This window comes from Myiozetetes cayanensis, unplaced genomic scaffold (assembly GCF_022539395.1).
Source record: "Myiozetetes cayanensis isolate MyiCay16 unplaced genomic scaffold, myiCay2020 scf31, whole genome shotgun sequence".
In the NCBI taxonomy this organism is placed as follows: domain Eukaryota; kingdom Metazoa; phylum Chordata; class Aves; order Passeriformes; family Tyrannidae; genus Myiozetetes; species Myiozetetes cayanensis.
Window position 1 is genome coordinate 5099209 of NW_026087533.1, and position 16255 is coordinate 5115463.

General features: G+C 54.7%; 1 protein-coding gene across 1 annotated transcript; it reads right to left on the minus strand.

Moving 5' to 3' along the window:
• Window positions 1-644: 644 nt before the first annotated feature.
• Window positions 645-15881, minus strand: SMAP2 (small ArfGAP2). Its single transcript, XM_050326600.1, has 10 exons — window positions 15731-15881; window positions 6410-6543; window positions 5807-5892; window positions 4691-4769; window positions 4284-4370; window positions 3686-3764; window positions 3255-3355; window positions 2740-2905; window positions 2288-2610; window positions 645-1761 (listed from the first exon to the last, which is right to left on the minus strand). Exons 1-10 carry the CDS (start codon window positions 15831-15833, stop codon window positions 1636-1638), a joined length of 1284 nt encoding a protein of 427 aa, XP_050182557.1. The 5' UTR covers window positions 15834-15881; the 3' UTR covers window positions 645-1635.
• Window positions 15882-16255: the final 374 nt, after the last annotated feature.

Here is a 16255-nt window from a genome sequence, read left to right on the forward strand (position 1 = left end):
CAGAGTGCCATCAGCTCAAGGCTCCCACGAGGAGCTGAGCTCTCCCTGCAGCTGCACAGCCACCCACAGACCTTCCTGCCTGTGCAGCTTCAGGTGACTCCCAAATCCTACCCAACCTTCCCTAGGGATGGGGAGGGACCTTGGACAAGGGATGGAGGGACAGGACGAGGGGGAATGGCTTCCCAATTCCATCCCTGGAAGTGTCCAAGGCCAGGTTGGAGCAACCTGGGATAGTGGGAGGTGTCCCTGCCCGTGGCAAAGGGGGTGGCATTGGATGATCCTTCAGCTCCCTCCCAACCCCAACCTTTCTATTCCATAATTTTATGATTGTTAAACTTTCTGTGTAACTTTAAAACGCACCTTTGGGCTGAGCCTTGGTCAGGCTTTGTTGAAAAATGAGTGCAAAGCTGAACAATTTAATTCCCCCACTCCAAACCTGAGTCTCTTATATATAAAAGTTTGCACTGACCTGGCTGTGCCCGGGCTGAGCCCCGTTCCTGGAGTGCTGGCAGCTCCTTGGCATTTGGGACACAGCCTTGGAACTGGGCTGGAACACCCCAAAAATCCCCACACCTGGAGTGAACAACTCACCCTGGGAGCACCACTGAAAACACCTGCTGCTTAAAAAGCTGAGAAGCCACGGGGAGATTTCACTGCAATGTTTTATTTGGGAATTTACATATCCACAGGAGAAAGCAGACCACAGTCTGACCTCTTGCTCACGCTGATGACTCGAAGCAGTTTGTGTTCTACTGGAGATGAGAAAAGAAATCTGCCTAAGATTCAAATGTCCAAAGCGAGCCAGGAAAGGGGACTGGGACTACACAGGAACAACAACAACCCAAAAAGAAAAGAACAAAAAAATAATATGAAAAAAGTATAAATTAGGATGTCATAGTCATTTTAAAAGTGTAAGAAAACTTGCAGTGGGGCTCTCAGCCCTGGATAAGTTAACTCTCAGTTAGATTGCTAAAAGTTAAATACATCAAACACCAACATCAGACAGAAAAGCCACTCTGAAGTGCAAGTTTCACATTCCATCGGCCTTGCCCCCACTCCGGGCGAGAATCCTGCTGGCTCAGGGTGGGGAGGGACGGGGGGGCTTCCCAAGGACTTTGGTTCCAATGAGGGTCAGAGAGCTGAGCGCGGCCTCAGCTCCGGAGAACTCGCTCAAGGGAGGAGGTAGCAAGGCTTGCTTGCCCCTGGGCTCGGGTTAGATCCAGTTCCTCAGCACCAAACAAGGTTTCCCACCCCCTCTGCTGACCCCAACCTACTAACACTGGAGCTGGAGTGCCGAGGTCTGACTGCAGCAGGAGGAGCAGAGGAGAGATTCGCCAGCCCCACCTCTGCCCGGGTGCCCAGCAGGACATCAAGTGCTACCCAGAAGCGTCGGTGGAGGTTTTGTGCAAGGAGGGGGATCCACCCCGAAGTGTGCATTGACTGTGCTAGGGACGGGGGAGCTCATGGTTCTGGTCACTGAGGTTTCACCGTGTCTGACAGTGAAAAGGCAGAGATGGGGCTCAGGGGTGGAAGGGGGCCCGGGCTGGGCGGCCCCAAAAAGGAAAAACCCTGAATGTCTCATGGAGCGGGTTTGAAGAACAGAACAGAAGGCAAAAATGGTCACAACGCGAGGGCTCATTTCCACATCGGGGAGCTGAGGGACTGATTGCTGCCCTGGGCTCCTCCTCCTCCCATGGACTGTCCATAGCCCATCACCCCGTTGGCTCCGTAGAAGTTCATCCCGGCCATCTGCTGGGTCATCTGCAAAGGGGAGAGGAGGGAGGTCAGGGAGGTGTCCTGGACGCTGCCAGCCCGAACTCTGGCACCACAGCGTATTTCAGGAGTTCTGAGGAGGAGTTAAGGTGAGCAGGTCTGGGGCTCCCAGGCACGAGAGGACACGGGGTTAGGCTGTGCCAGGGAAGCTGTAGGTCGGACATCAGGAGGAATTTCTTCATGGAAAGAATTGTTAAGCATTGGCAGGGGCTGCCGAGGGAGGTTTGGAGTCCCCAGCCTTGGAGGTGTGCCAGGAAGGACTGGAGGTGGTACTCAGTGCTCTGGGCTGGGGGACAGGGTGGGGATGGGGCACAGGGCGGATCCATGGGCTGGGAGGGCTTTTCCAACCTCAGAGACGCTGGGATTCCCAGGTGTGCCCCCCTCCACGAGCTGAGCCGACGTCCCCCCAGGCACAGCCCCCCAAACCCCGTCCCTCCCTGGGTCCCTGCCCACCCCCAGCAGCCCCCAGGGCCCATCCCAGCCCCTCCCCGCCCTCCCAGCAGTGCCCCCTCACCTGGGCGATGTTCCACTGCAGCTGCTGGGCGGGTTGGACCCCGTAGACGGGCGGTGGCACCGCCGCCATCCCGGCCACGTACCCGCCCTGCTGGGCGCCCAGCACCCCGTTGGGCACGCCCAGCACGGCCGCCTGCACGTTGCCCACGTACCCTGCCGGGATGGCCACGGGGGCCACCATCCCCCCGGCCCCGGGCTGGGCCACCATGCCCACCGACGGGGCCAGCAGGCCCCCCATCATGCTGCTGGACGGGGTGACGCCTGGAAAGCCGGGATACGCCGCGGCGGGATACGCCATCTGAGCCGGGGCCATGAACATCGCGCCTGGGGAGAGGCAGGGGAGGCAGGAGGGAAGAGCTTGATTGTCCTGGAGTGTCCACATCCAGCTGCCAGGACACCCCACTCCCACCCCCAAACCAGTGGTGCCCACCAAGAGCTCAGCCCTGAGGGTACCTTGGGCAGGCAGCTGGGGGGTCTGGGAGCCGTACAGGGACAGGATGGAGTCCTTGGAGAGCTGCTTCTTCCCCACTTCCTCCCCTTTGACTCCAGGCTCGGGGAAGAGGTTCAGGTTTTCGGGGACAGAGCCGGCACTTCCAGAGGTTGGCATGGAGCCAACGACCTGAGAGAGGGACAGGGATGAGTGCAATGTGTGCCCCCAGCCCCAGGAAGGGCACCAGGGGTCGGCCCCCCGGCCCAGCAGCTCCGTGCAGGGACACATGGCAGGACAAGGGCTCGTGGCTTTACCATGAAATGGGGCAAATTTAGACTAAGGAGGGTATTTTAGGAATTAATTCCCACCCCTGGAAGTGTTCAACAAGGCCAGGCTGAACAGGGTTTGGAGCAACCTGCTCTAGTGGAAGGTGTCCCTGCTCACTGAAAGGACGAGATGACCTTTGGGGGTCCTTCCCCCCCCCAGGTTATCCCGTGGTTCCATGACCTAACCCCGAGCACCAGCACTCCCTGCTCACCCTCCTGGAGTCTGAGCTTGATCCCACGGATGCAAAGAGGTCGAGGTCCTTCTCCAGGCTGCTGGGCCTGCCGTTGGTGACGGGGGTTGTCACGGGAGCATCTGGGGGAGACAGAGCTGTGCTGGCTGTGCCCACACGGGCTGGGGGACCCCTCCTTCCCCCCTGCCAAGGTGTCACCCCACCCAGCGACCTGATCCTGCTGCCAGTGCCTCCCTCCTCCCTCTGGGCCACGGGAGGGCTCAGGAAGTGCCCTGTGTGTGCCCCTGTTAACCCCAGAGCAGCCCAGGGCCACGGTGTGTGCATTTCTATCCCACTCCACTATTCCTCTTGTTCTCCTGACAGGGAAAACTGGCACTGAAAGCCCACCAGATTCACAAGATGGTTTATAAAGTCACTTAAAACCAGGGCAAAAGGGCTGGAAAGGCTCTTACCAAGTCCCAGCAAGTCCATTACTGGCTCAGATTTAGGAGAACTTTTTCTAGACTGCTGCATGTCTTCTTTCTTTTGAGGCTGTTGGGGAGGGGGAAAGAACACCACAAGTCTTGATCAGATTTGGGGGTTACTCTGGTATGGCTGAGGCTTTAATGAGATTAACCCTTAAGATCCATCTTTTCCCCCCAGTGGACATAAATGAAAGAAGTGGGAAATGAAAGTGGAATTCTCTTTGCTCTGCCAAAGAGAGAATTTCAGAGTGAATATTATCACTGAGCTGTTTTATTGCCCCAACAGGTTGGGAGCCCACTGTCAAATCCAAGCAGGCTCTAAACCAGGGAGAAGGAGCTGCTAAGGCTGGAAAACTAAGCAGGGAATAGCTGGATTCCAATCTGCTCTGCAGTGCAAGGCAGAGCACATCTGCTTAATATCTGGGTGAGCAGAGGAAAACAAGCTCCCACCAGCAGAGTGACTCAAAGCACCCACTGCTATGACTGAGGGCAGAAAAAATGCTCCCAGAGCCAAGGCTGGATTCCCTCTGCTCTGCCTCAGAGGTGCCTCCACCACTGATCCACCAGCACTCCCCTCTGCTCTTACCATTTTCACCTTCTCAAAGATGATGGGTTCCAGTTTTCTTTCCGATACGGGCTCGTTACTCCTTTTCCACTTGTCATCCTTTTCCTTCTGTGAGGAAAAGCACACAGGTGTGAGGGGGCAAAGCTCAGCACCACACCAGCAGCAAGTTCAGACATGATGCTCTTACTGCTCTGAAAACCCTCAGACTTGAGGTACAGATTCATTTGTCCTGCTCTGAGCAAGGAACTGCACAAAGACCACTCAAAAACCTCCTCCGATTTAAATCCTCCCTCCCTGAGTGGCTGCAACCGGCCCTGGAGGAGGGATTAGTCACCGGCACGGGAGTTATTCCAGCTGTATTTCCACACAGGCACACCCACAGCGACTCCTCCCCAGCCCTGCAGGTGCAGGAGTGCCCAGGGACTGACCCTGAAGGCGCTGATGTCGATGCTCCTGTCCATGTATTTCTTCTTCTCGTATTTATCCCGGATGAAACTCTCCACGGCTCTGCAGCAGCTCGTTAAGGACAGAGGAGTCCAGAATAGAAGCCTTACGTGGTATTATTTGACAAGTAGGTGCAAGGTACAGGCTGTAACTAAACTAATGACTGTTTAAAGAGCATTTCCAGCAGTAACTTTCTTAAAATAATTTAGTGCTGGATCCAAACCCCCTTTTAGCTGCTCGATTTTTGCCCTTGGGTTATTCCAAGCATGACAGTGCTATAAAAGGTGCATTAAATCAGGGCTTGGATTCTTAAGAGTGTTTTCTTCACTGTTTTAGATTTACTCCTTGTCATTAGCACAGATTTACAGTGGCCAGCACTGGATCCTGCACATAAAAAAGCACCTCAGGCACCAGCTTAAGACATAAAAAATGAGGGTGGGAAGGTGCTCCTGTGGGGTTTTTTTGGAGTTCACATCACTGTATCCCTGTTCACTCAGCATCCAGAAACCCTCCTGGAAGGTAGAAGTTACAGCTTGAGTTTTCAGAAGGGTTAAACCTTTTTATCATGGAATCCTGGAATGGTTTGGGTTGGAAGGGACCTTAAGGATCAACTAATTCCAACCCCCTGCCCTGGGCAGGGACACCTTCCACTAGCCCAGGTTGCTCCACCCTGGCCTTGGACCCTTCCAGGGATGGGGCAGCCACAGCTTCTCTGGGAAATCCATTCCAGGGATTTCTCCCAGGGAAGAATTTCTCCCACCATCCCATCTAACCCTGCCCTCTGGCAGGGGGAAGTCACTCCCTGTGTCCTGTCACTCCAGGCCCTTGGAAACAGTCTCTCCCCACCTCTCCTGCGGCTCTTTCAGTGGCTGAAGGACACAATCAGGTCTCCACTGAGCTTCTGAAACACTCAGGCCCTTCGGAAAGCCCACCCTCCCACTCCCCACAGCTGCCAGGTGTGGAACAGCCTCACGTGGGGGACGCTGGTGTCCCACTTCTCCACCCCCAGAGTGAAAGCTCCTGGTTCAGCTGCTGCAAGGAGGGCAGCTCCCAAGCTGCAGCGGGAACAGGCTGCCTGTGGTGCCCTGAAGGGAGGATGCTGGTCTGTCTGAGGTCTCCTGAAGTTCTCGGGCAGGAAGGCTTCGTAGAGACGGTTTGCTTTGCCATTTCCCATCTCCTGCACACACTGAAAAAAAAAATAAAAAATCCAGAGAGTCCTTGAACTGCTGCTTTGCTCAGACATTAAAGCTCTCCCACGGCATCCCAGGCAAGTCCAGCCCTGATGACTCCAGGCAGGGGTGGATTTCTGAGCTCTGTCTGGACCCAAAGCCACCCTTCACCTGCCAGGGGGATCCTGAGGCAGCTGCTACACCCCCCTCCTGTACAATTACCCAGTGCTAACATCACAGCACGATATTTACTCAGAGACAAGACAAATATCACATTAGCAACCCAAAGCCCCTCTGGAAATCCCGCATTTGGCTCCTGGAAACCTCGGGGAGAGGAGGTGGGCAGCAGCTCCAGACAGCAGAGCCTTTGGCAGTTTAACAGCACTTGCAGCTCCTTTGTCTTCACCCTCTGAAATGATGACATTCTCCCTCCCAACATCATCTTCCCGCTGCTCTTCCCACACCTTTGGGCTACTCGGGCTTTGGCTACTCCCAAATTTATGGAGCCCCACTAACAACCTCCACCCTCATTACCTGGATCTGCTCCTGTGTCCACTGGTCGAGGTTGACAGATTTGACCCTGGATATGTGAACGCCCAGGTTCCTGTGGATCCCAGCGCAGCGGATGCAGATGAACACCCCGATGTTCCAGGAGGCCCATCGTGGCCCTGCAGGGAGACACGCAGGGTGTGTCACACCCACCCCGCCCCGTGGTTGCCTCCAGCAGCCCAGAAACTACCAAGTGAACTGGGACCCAGGTGTCTGCACTCCCCTCCACGTCACAAAGTGGGATTAAGGCAGCAGCAGGTATGCTGGGATCGTTAGACTCGGAGGTTTCTTGCCTCCCTCTTCCATCCACACAAAACAAACAGCTCTTAAGAGGAAGAGGGAAGCAAACACTGCAACCCCCAGAGTTGTGCCGAGCCAGAAGTCACAGCCATGCCAATGCAAGTTTGTGCTCCTGCTTTTCTTTATTTCCTTCTTTCTCAGACAACCTCACTGCAGCGCAATCAGCTCCAGAACCTTCCCTACTGCTGCAGGAACAGCAGCAAAAACTCCTCAGCACGGGAATTGCACCATCAAATCCCCTCAGGCCTTATGCAGGAAAGCCCAGGCGGGCCAGGAGAGCAGCACCAAGCCCAGGATTTACCCCTCCTTCCCAAAAAAAAACCCAAACGTGGAGCCCCAGGTTGCAATCCCAGCACGAGACACTTGCTCAGTTCACTCCAGAGTTTCCACAGCTCCCAGGTGGGAATTCCAGGTTGGCATGCAGCTGGGGCAGGCAGGAGAGCTCCGAGGTGTGTGGGGGGAAGAGATCATGCCAGGGATTAAAAATAAAAAAAACCACAAGGGAAAGATTAACAAACTTAGATTTCCCCCACACCCCACCCAGGAAACCCAGCAGGGCATCACCCAGAGGGTGGCAGAGCCCACAGGTACCCCCAGCCCCTCTCCCAGCCAGGAGCAGACCCTCAGTCCTGCTGAAGGAAGATCAGCTTTGGAAGGAGTGTTTTAAAACTCTTTTTAAAAAAAACTCAAAAAACTAACCCCCCTGGCTGGATTTTCCAGCCAGCCCCAGTTTGGGTGTCCAGCTCCCACCACGGGCTGGGTGTCACCTTGCACAGGGAAGTGGCCCAAGCCAAGGCACAAACCAAATTAAAGACCTGAAAGCCTCCAGTAAACTGTGCCAGCCCTTTTTCCAGGCATCACTGCAGATGAAGAGTTATCCTGCTAAAATAGCAAAGCCTAAAGCTAATGAGAGTGAGGTGGGAGGGGGAAGAGGGGGAAAGTGTAATTTCAAAGCCCCAAAAAAGCAGTGCCATGTTTGAGGCTCTGGATATGCTGTTAACAGTTTAATTCCTATTTATGGGGAAAGTATCCTGAGTATCCTGAGGGCTTTTGGGGCTGTCAATGCAATCTGGGGCTCATGGACCCTTCCAGGACATCCTCGAACCTACCTCCAGTACCTGTTCCAGGGAACCCATGAGTTTTAAAAAAAGCTTTTATTGAGCCTTCTGCCCTCTCCTGCCATTACTGGCTGCTTTATTTCCCTCAAGAGTGGCCCTTGAGAACGATATTAATTTAATGGAGCTGATGAATTCACTTCCCAGTTTAGGAACAGCTCTTGGTGAAGACCTGATTAAAAGCACACCCTTGTTCCTTTATTATACCCACCAAAAGCTAGGACTGACTCAGTCAGAGGAGAATCCAGAAGTTTAGCACGGTAAAAAGTGAGGAGCTGGAATAAAAGGCTCGCTCAGGGTCAGCCAGGAGCCCTCCCTTGGTTCACACATGGAATTCTCTCCCACCCCCCCCATAACGTGAGACTGCAGGCAGGATTAAGCATGAGAGTCAAGGTTAGATTTAAACTCCAGATATATTTAGCCTTTGTAGGACTAAAAGGATTAACAGGCAGATACTCCAGCAGGGCTGGAGTAATCAGCTCACTGTTGTCACATGGACCACCTCGAGCCACCACAACCTGCCACCACCACCACCCATGACTCAGGGGTGCAGTGTCACCCTCCTGCTTCAGTGGCACCTCGGGGTCTGGACCAGCAAGGACTGAGTGCAGGACTAACAGCTGAACTCCTAAATCCCAGCTCTGGGTGGCCCCAGGATGGAGAAACCTCGTTATGCCAGGGAATATTTAAAATTAAAAAAAAAAAAAAAACAACAAAAAAAATTAATACACAGGCTTTCAAAAATCCTCCCAGCAGGTGGCTGGGCAATAAATAACATTATACAACAGGGGTGAGCTCCTCACTGCTGGTACTCTGGGTGTCCTTGCTGAGCCACGAGGTGCTACAAGGAAGCCTTCAAATCTGTGGATTATGGGAGGCAGGAGAAAAGTTGGGGGAGTGGGGTGGGTTATCCCCAGAGCCAGGAGTTGGGTTGGGATCCCAGGCTGCCCTCTGACCTGGGGGTGACCCCAGGGCCACGCAGGGAGGGTGTTTGGGTGGGTTTTTTGAAGAGTGGCTCTCGAGGTTCAGCCTGCCCAGAGGCCCTGCCTGGGTCAGGTCTGATGTCACAGCCTCAAACACATCCCTACTGCTCCTCCAGCTTCAGCTAAACCAGCATTTCAGCCCTTCCATTCCTCACAGAGCCCTCGGGTTCCTGAGCCAGGGGGAGATGCCCTGTCTGGAGTGAAGGGGAAAGTTTTTCAGAGAAAACTGGGTTTTTATCAGTGAATAAAGGACAGAGCAGCGTTAATCAGCACTGCTGGAGCTGCCCTGGGGCACTATCACCCCTTGCAGCCTTTGGGCACACCCTGACACTCACTGGGACCCTCCAGGGAATCATGGATTTATCTCCAGGAGGTCTGAGGACAGGGTAACAGAAACTTTTAGCTCGTTAAACCACTAGAAAGAAACATTAAAGAAATTGTTTCTCCCATGAATCCTCTGGCTATAAAGGTTCTAAACCCAGTTCCCTTGAGGCTGAGCATCCTCAGAGCCACCAGAGCCGAGGGGTGAAATGGAAACCCCCTTCCCATATGGAAAACGGGGAAGTTTTGCCCCAGTGACAACCAGCACCAGCCATTCCTGGCGCTGCCAGTGCTCGTGTGGCAGCACCAGGGCTGATTTGAACATCCAGGGAAAAGCAAGGCTGTGGTACCACCCCAGCCTGCCCTGTTGGGATGTCCTCAGCTCACACCTGCACAAATCCCTCCTGAATCCACCAAACCCACACTTTTTGGGTAAGAGCCCAAAGAGCCCAGCTCTGCCCTCAGCCCTGGCACCACATTTAGGATAGGTCAGACCCCTCTGGGACACATTCCCAGCCTGGCAGTGCCTGCAGGAAGATCACGAGCTTTAAAAGCATCCCTTGCTCAGCCAGCCCCGCTTTCACAAAAGCTGCCCTGAATACTTGAATGGGTTCCTAAGGGAGGATGAACCATCCAGAGAGGCTCAGCTGCCCAGCCAGTGCTCCAGGAGACACTTCCACGGCCTGTTTTATATCCCAGCCTGTCAAAACAAACACCACATACCGAGCTGGTCACACCAGCTCCCAGCTAAGCCACAGTCATTAATGCTACGAGGGCTGCTGAATGGTCTGAATTACTGAAAAGGCTCCCAAATCCCCTCCAAAACCCCAGCACAGCCTGAGGAGGCCACTGCAAGTGAGCCACTTGCTCTGAGATCACCCCCCCTGAGCGGTTTTCATGGAGAAACCCCGAGGGGATTCGCTCCTCACCCTTTATTCAGGCCCCAGATTTGGGCTCAAGCTCCTCCTGCAACTTTCTGCAGCAATAACCCTCCAGAAGGCATTTAAAAATAAACCAGGAGCTGGCTGCAAGAGCCACTGCTCTTTTGAGAAAGGGGGCAAGGAAAAAAAGATAAAATAGCTGCTTTCACGGGCAGGAAGGAGAGAACATCACTGTTCAGAACCTCAGGAAATATTCCCAGAGCAAACACTCCCTGCCTGGGAGTTTACCCACCACCCAAATTTCCTGCATTTCGTGGCAATTCAGGCCTCCTTGAAACCTGCCACTTGCAGGACTGGCTGGTGTGCAATTTACTCATCCAAAAATTCAACTTTATGCCACGCTTTGAAGGAAAAAAGGGCTGTTTGGGGGCTTTTCTTTGTCCTTTTTCTCCCCCCCTCAGTAACTATGGGGAAAAAAATATATATATAGAAAAAAATATATATATTAACCACCATTTGCAGGAAGAGCCAGAAGCAACTACAAGGTTGAGGGTATTCCTTCCAACAGCTTTCCAGCTCTGCCTTAAAAATCTTCTTGGTGCATTGGCAACCAGGACACTCCCCTTCCCCAAAACCAGGAGGAACCTCGCTGGCCAAGCCCCACCAAGCTGCTTCTGGCTGTGTTTCCCCTCAGAACAGGCTTGAAATCTTCCCAAAGTTACCCAATATTTGAGGGGTTTTGGAGGCAGCATTTCAGTGCAGGCCTTATCTCCGGTACCATCTCGTGCTTTGAAGTGTGAGAGCAGCACAGGGGAGGGAGGTGGAGGAGAGGAAAAGAGATGCTGTGAACAGCAGGGTGGGGCCTTCCTGCTGCGGGAGAAAGTGATGTTTTTACTTGACTAAATCAGCCGTGAAAGGGAACAGTTTCAAGCAGTGATATGACAGCAATCCAGGCAAGGAGACTGGGTGACATCACCCATATTGATGATGACACAGCCTAAAAAAATATATATATATACACATAAAGTCAATCCGTGTCCTTCCTGTACCATTTTTAACCAAAACTACACACCAGCCAATCCCACAAGGTGCAGGTTTCAAGGAGGCCTGAATTTCCATGAATTACAAAAAATTGGGGTGGCAGGTAAACACCACCCCCCTGTCCAAATGCTCCTGTAAACAGCAGCAGGATGGGAGCTCTCCCATCGCCACAATGGGTTGAATTTTGCTGCCATTTAACCCCTAACAAGAGGTTTTTAAACTCATCAATTCACCTTAAGAACATTTAGACCCTATTTTCCAGCTCCCTTTTCGAGCTGGGGAGCTTTTAGAAGCCGTTAAGTCCTTTAAAATACCTCCTGAAAGAGGAAGGAGTGGCAGGTCCGGGGTCACTTTTTGTTTGATTGATAACCTCGATAATCTCTTCGATAAATGGAGCTGAACACGAACTGTTTTTCACGCTGGGGATCAACCAGGAGGAGAGCAAAGCTGGTGTGAGAACCCCCCCTGCATTTTGGAGGCTGAGTTACCTTTGCACTGCAGAGCCTGGCACGGGAGCTGTGGGATTCCTTATGTAACTCCTGGCAGTTACTATAGGAACAAACTTCCCCCTAAAGTTGCAGCTTGGCATTTTTGGAGCCTTCCCTTTCCACCCTGGTGGGTCAGGACAGACCCAGGTGCCTGTGCCGGGGGGGAGAAGGATTATCCCTGTCCCCTATTTCTGGGGACACAAATCCATGTGTGACTCAGAGCTCTGCGTGGCTGTTCTTAAAGGGGATCTTCCCACCACTCTCCCCAGCACACACTAATTCCACAGAAACCCCCCCGGGGTGCTTTTTGCCTTGCGTGGATGGCGAGCCCCAACCTGAGGCGGGCATTTGTAGGGTCGGGGTGGGCAGAGCTGTGATCCCTCCCGAAGCACTCCCTCAGATCAGAGCTCACCAAAGGCCAAAGTCCAGAACATTTCCACTCCATCCAGCTGAAATCAATCCTGTCTCCATGCCTTAAACTCTCCCTTTCAGCCCTGCCTTTTGAACGGCCCCGCAGCAGAACCCCGGGAGCTCACCCAGCACACCGGGGCTGCAGCTCAGAACTGAAATGGATGGGTGAGCCCACGTGCATCCCTCTGGCAGCTTCCCTTACGTAAGGCTGAGCCTTCTCCTCACACACAGGGCTCCCCGAGCCAAGCTGAGCAGTTTTGGTGCCCCCACTGTGGTTTTGGGAGCCCGCTGCAGGCACAGCGCAGTGATCCTCCCCCCTCACATGCAGCTGTTCCACAGCTATTTAAAAAGTTACTCCTTGAACTGCCTCGACTGAAAAAGGAAATTCAGCTGCGACTCAAGAGGCTGCTGAGGGAGGAGCTGAGTCACACGGATTTTGGGTGAAAACACGGTTTATATTAATATTAGTTTGGCTGGACTAGGCCAACTGCCCCCACACGCTAATTCCCTCATTCCACTGGAAGTCATCCTTCCTTAACCACCTACTTCAGCCACAAGCTCTCCATCCTGCTTTTCCTCCTTCCCATCCCCGTAATTTAACCACCTCTGGACAGGGATTTTCACAGCTCCACCTGTGTTTTTGGCCAAGACTAAAGAATTAAATCAGGGTTTGGGTTGCGCTCGAGCGACGGTTTTCCCATCTAACCGAGTTAGAACGGGGTGGATTTCGGCACAGAACCCGCAGGTCTCACAAGACAAGGGATGAAGGGAAGAGTCAGACAAACCAGGAGGAGCACAGGGCAACCTTAACCGCTGGACACACAGAGAAATCCTCGTGGTGCTCCCTGGGGAGGGACCTGCCGCTCCGACGCCAACAGCGGGATCCAAGGAGCCTGCGGGGTGGAAAGGACTGGAGAGCAGAGGGGGAGAGAGTTTGGGAGAAGGAGAGAATCAAACAGAATTAGCTGTAGGGTTCAGCAGAGCAGCTGGAGAGTCAGAAATGCAGAAGAATCCAGTCAGTGCCACTCAGCACAGGCGTCCTCTGCTCACTGGGGGACAGCGGGACGCTCCGGCCGAGCCCAGCTCCAGGTCCCACCACATCCCCCTCTCCTCTGCCCTCTCAGCCTCCAGACCCGGGTGCTCAGCAGTGAATCTGCTCACAGATGCTCCACACAGGCTGTTCAGCAGCCCTGTTATCTGCAGGACACACACATGGAACCACAGCAGCAAAACCAGCACCCTGGGAAGGGCCTTTGCCACACGGGAAAGGCTCTGGGAGGAGAGATCCCACGTGGAGGAGCAGCAGCTGCTCCTTTAAAGGGTTTGGTTCGAGTGATTCAAACAGCAAAGGCCTCCAACAAGAGGGTAATGACAACTCAGCAGCCCCTGCTCTGCTCTGGCACAGGGTGTGACCCCTCTTGTGCACCCACTCGTGCTCAGCCCCCCCCTCCACTTCCCCTGGGCAGGAGGTTTGCAAAGAAAAGAGGAAGCAGCAGGGGAGAAATTTCACCAACTTCCTCCCAAACAAGGCCCTCGGAGCTCTCACTGCAGGGTTTGTTGCTGCAGAAGCGAAAAACACCCCGAGATTTCCCAGAATGGGGTGGGAGGGACCTTAAAGCTCATCCAGTGCCACCCCCTGCCACGGGCAGGGACACCTTCCACCAGCCCAGGTTGCTCCAACCTGGCCTGGGACACTCCAGTCACCCGTCCAGATGAGCAGCTTTGCTTCCAGGTATCCCTGGAAATGCCACGAGGGACCATCTGGAGCCAGCAAATCCCACTCAGCGCAGCTTTCCTTACTGAGAAAGGGAATTTAGGACATTTCTATCAGATAAAGTGTTCTCTTCATCCTGCACAGGTCCACCTGGGGCTCATTTCCACCTCCAAAGGTGAAGCTGGCTGTCATTCCAGGAGGAACATTCCTGCCACCACTGCTCCCCAGGGCCACCCTCACCACAACCACCCAAACCACCCCAAAAGACGCTCCTGAGGGGCAGGAACTCCCCAGAGCTCCTGGCAGAGACACCTCCCGTGGCCACACACCCTCCAGGAGAGGATTTCCCACCTCCAGGAAGCTCATTAGTGCAGTGGCTAATTATGGGATCAGATCACTCGGTGGATAACTATCGGATCAGATAACTGGGGACAACCCCAGCCTGCTCTCCAGGACTGATGCAATCCCTCTTCCCAGCCAGGAGCTGCCTCCAGCTTTGGTGGCAGGGCTGAACTCTGAACCTTGACTCAACTGGGGGGGGAATTTGTCCCCCTTTTGGGGCTGTCACTGTCTCAGTGCCTCAGAAGAGGAGATAAAGCAGCTATTTTTGCCCCCAGTGCTGGCTGGAGGTGCCAAGAGATAAAGGACTGGCACGTGAGGGGAACATCTGCCCTCAGCCAAGCCAGGTGTGGAGCAGGAAAGCCTCTCCAAGACAAAAACAGGCTCTTGGGATGAGGTTACTGCGGCTCTGGGGGGTTTAAGAGCAGGGCTGAGAGCAAACCCCAGCACTGTAACTTTTCCACGCTGCTCAGGGGTGCCCTGCAGTTCTCAGGGGTCATGCTGAGGTGACCAAGCCTCCTGTTTGCAGGTGGATTTAAAGGCAGTCCCTCCTCCAAGTTCATTTCCAGCAGCTCTCGGGAAAAAAAAAAAAAAAGGCTCAAGTCCAGATCTCCAAGTGATTAAAACGGCTCATTAAAACGGGATTTTAGGCAACCTTAACTCTTTTGTTACAGGAAAACAAGCATTTCCCAGCAGTAAGTGCAGAATCTGCATCACCAGGGGATAAGCAAATAACTTCATTCCCTTGTTTTGTCTCCTGGAATTCGAACATTTAGATACCAGTTCCTTTCTTACCCCCTCCCACTCCTTTTCTCAGACAGGTCAGGACCACAACAGGCCTTGAAATCACAGAAACATGGGATGGTTTGGGCTGGGAGGGATCTTAAAGCTCATCCAGTTCCTCCCCCAGGGCAGGGACACCTTCCACTACCCCAGGGTGCTCCAACCTGGCCTGGGACACTCCCAGGGATGGGGCAGCCACAGCTTCTCTGGGCAACCTGTGCCAGGGCCTGCCCACCCTCCCAGGGGAGAATCCAGTGGAAAAGGAAGCAGAGGACAAGCCCCTGGCATTCCTGCAGTGGTCCATCATTCCAGGGTGATGCTACAGCTCCTTCTTCCTCACCCAGAATCCCTTTGAACCCCGGTGGGGTCAGGACCAGCCCCGGGTGACAGGATGTGACTCCCCAGCTGGAATTCCCTCCCCAGTTACACAACAGCGTTTTCCCGGGTCCCTCTCCACCGCGAGGAGAGGCCCCCACATCCCGGGCCGTTCTCTCCCCATCTCCCGCCGGGTTCCAGGGGCACCGGGAGCCGCTTCCAGAGGCACATCCCGCCGGGACCCACAGCGAGCCCGACCCCGCTGCGGCCAAACCTGCCCCCGTTCCGTGTTTTTTTTTTTTTTTTTTAAACCCAAACCATCATGTCCTTCCCCCAAATCCACCGGGGTCTCCCCCCTGTCCCTCCCCTCCCAGACTCCACCGTTCCAGCCGCTCCGCCCCCAAACCGCCGGGGCAGCACCGTTGTGAGCGCACCGGCCCCACCGCGGCGGGGGAGGGCTGCTCGAGCTCGGGGTGATCCTGGGAGACACCGGAGAAGACCCGAGAAGCGACCGCGGCGGGGCTGGGTGGGTGAGGGGAGGGTGAGGGGCACCGTAACACCGGAGAGGAGGGGGGAGGCGACACCGGTGGGGTGCCAGCGGTCTCCCCGCGCTACCTTTGGCCTGGCAGTCGGCGCAGAACTTGTTCTCGTCCTCGGCCAGCAGCCCGGCCAGCACCGCCTGGTACCGCTCCACGTCCCGCACCGACTTGCCCGTCATGGCGGGGCCGGCGCTGCCGCCCGCGGGTCACGGGCCCGGCGCCGCCGCTTCCGGCTTCCGCCCGGGGGGGCGGGGCCTCGCCGCGGGGAGGAGCCAATCGCCGCCAGCGCTGCCGGCCCGCCCAGCGCGGATTGGTGGAGGGAGACAAAGGGGGCGGAGCGAGGGGCGGGGTCGCAGGGGATGAATGGGGCAGGTCACGTGTGAAGGGGGATTTTGGGGGAATGGGGAATTGGGGGAAATGGGGGAATTGGGAAATCAGGGGAATTTGGGGGAATCGGGGAATTTGGGGGTTTGGGGAATGGGGGAAATTTGGGGGTTTGGGGGAATTGGGGAAAATGGGGAATTGGGGGTTTGGGGGAAAATGGGGAATTGGGAAATCGGGGGTTTGGGGAATGGGGGAATTTGGGGTGTTTGGGGGAAAT

What these genes read in the sequence shown, in the direction of transcription:
- SMAP2 (XM_050326600.1), bottom strand. Translation starts at nt 15,833, where the DNA reads ATGACGGGCAAGTCGGTGCGGGACGTGGAGCGGTACCAGGCGGTGCTG. An exon ending in CAAGCTCAGACTCCAGGAGG is followed by an intron (nt 2,906 to 3,254) that starts GTGAGCAGGGAG and finishes TCCCTCTCTCAG; the next exon opens with GTCGTTGGCTCCATGCCAAC. An exon ending in CCCCCAGCTGCCTGCCCAAG is followed by an intron (nt 2,611 to 2,739) that starts GTACCCTCAGGG and finishes GCCTCTCCCCAG; the next exon opens with GCGCGATGTTCATGGCCCCG.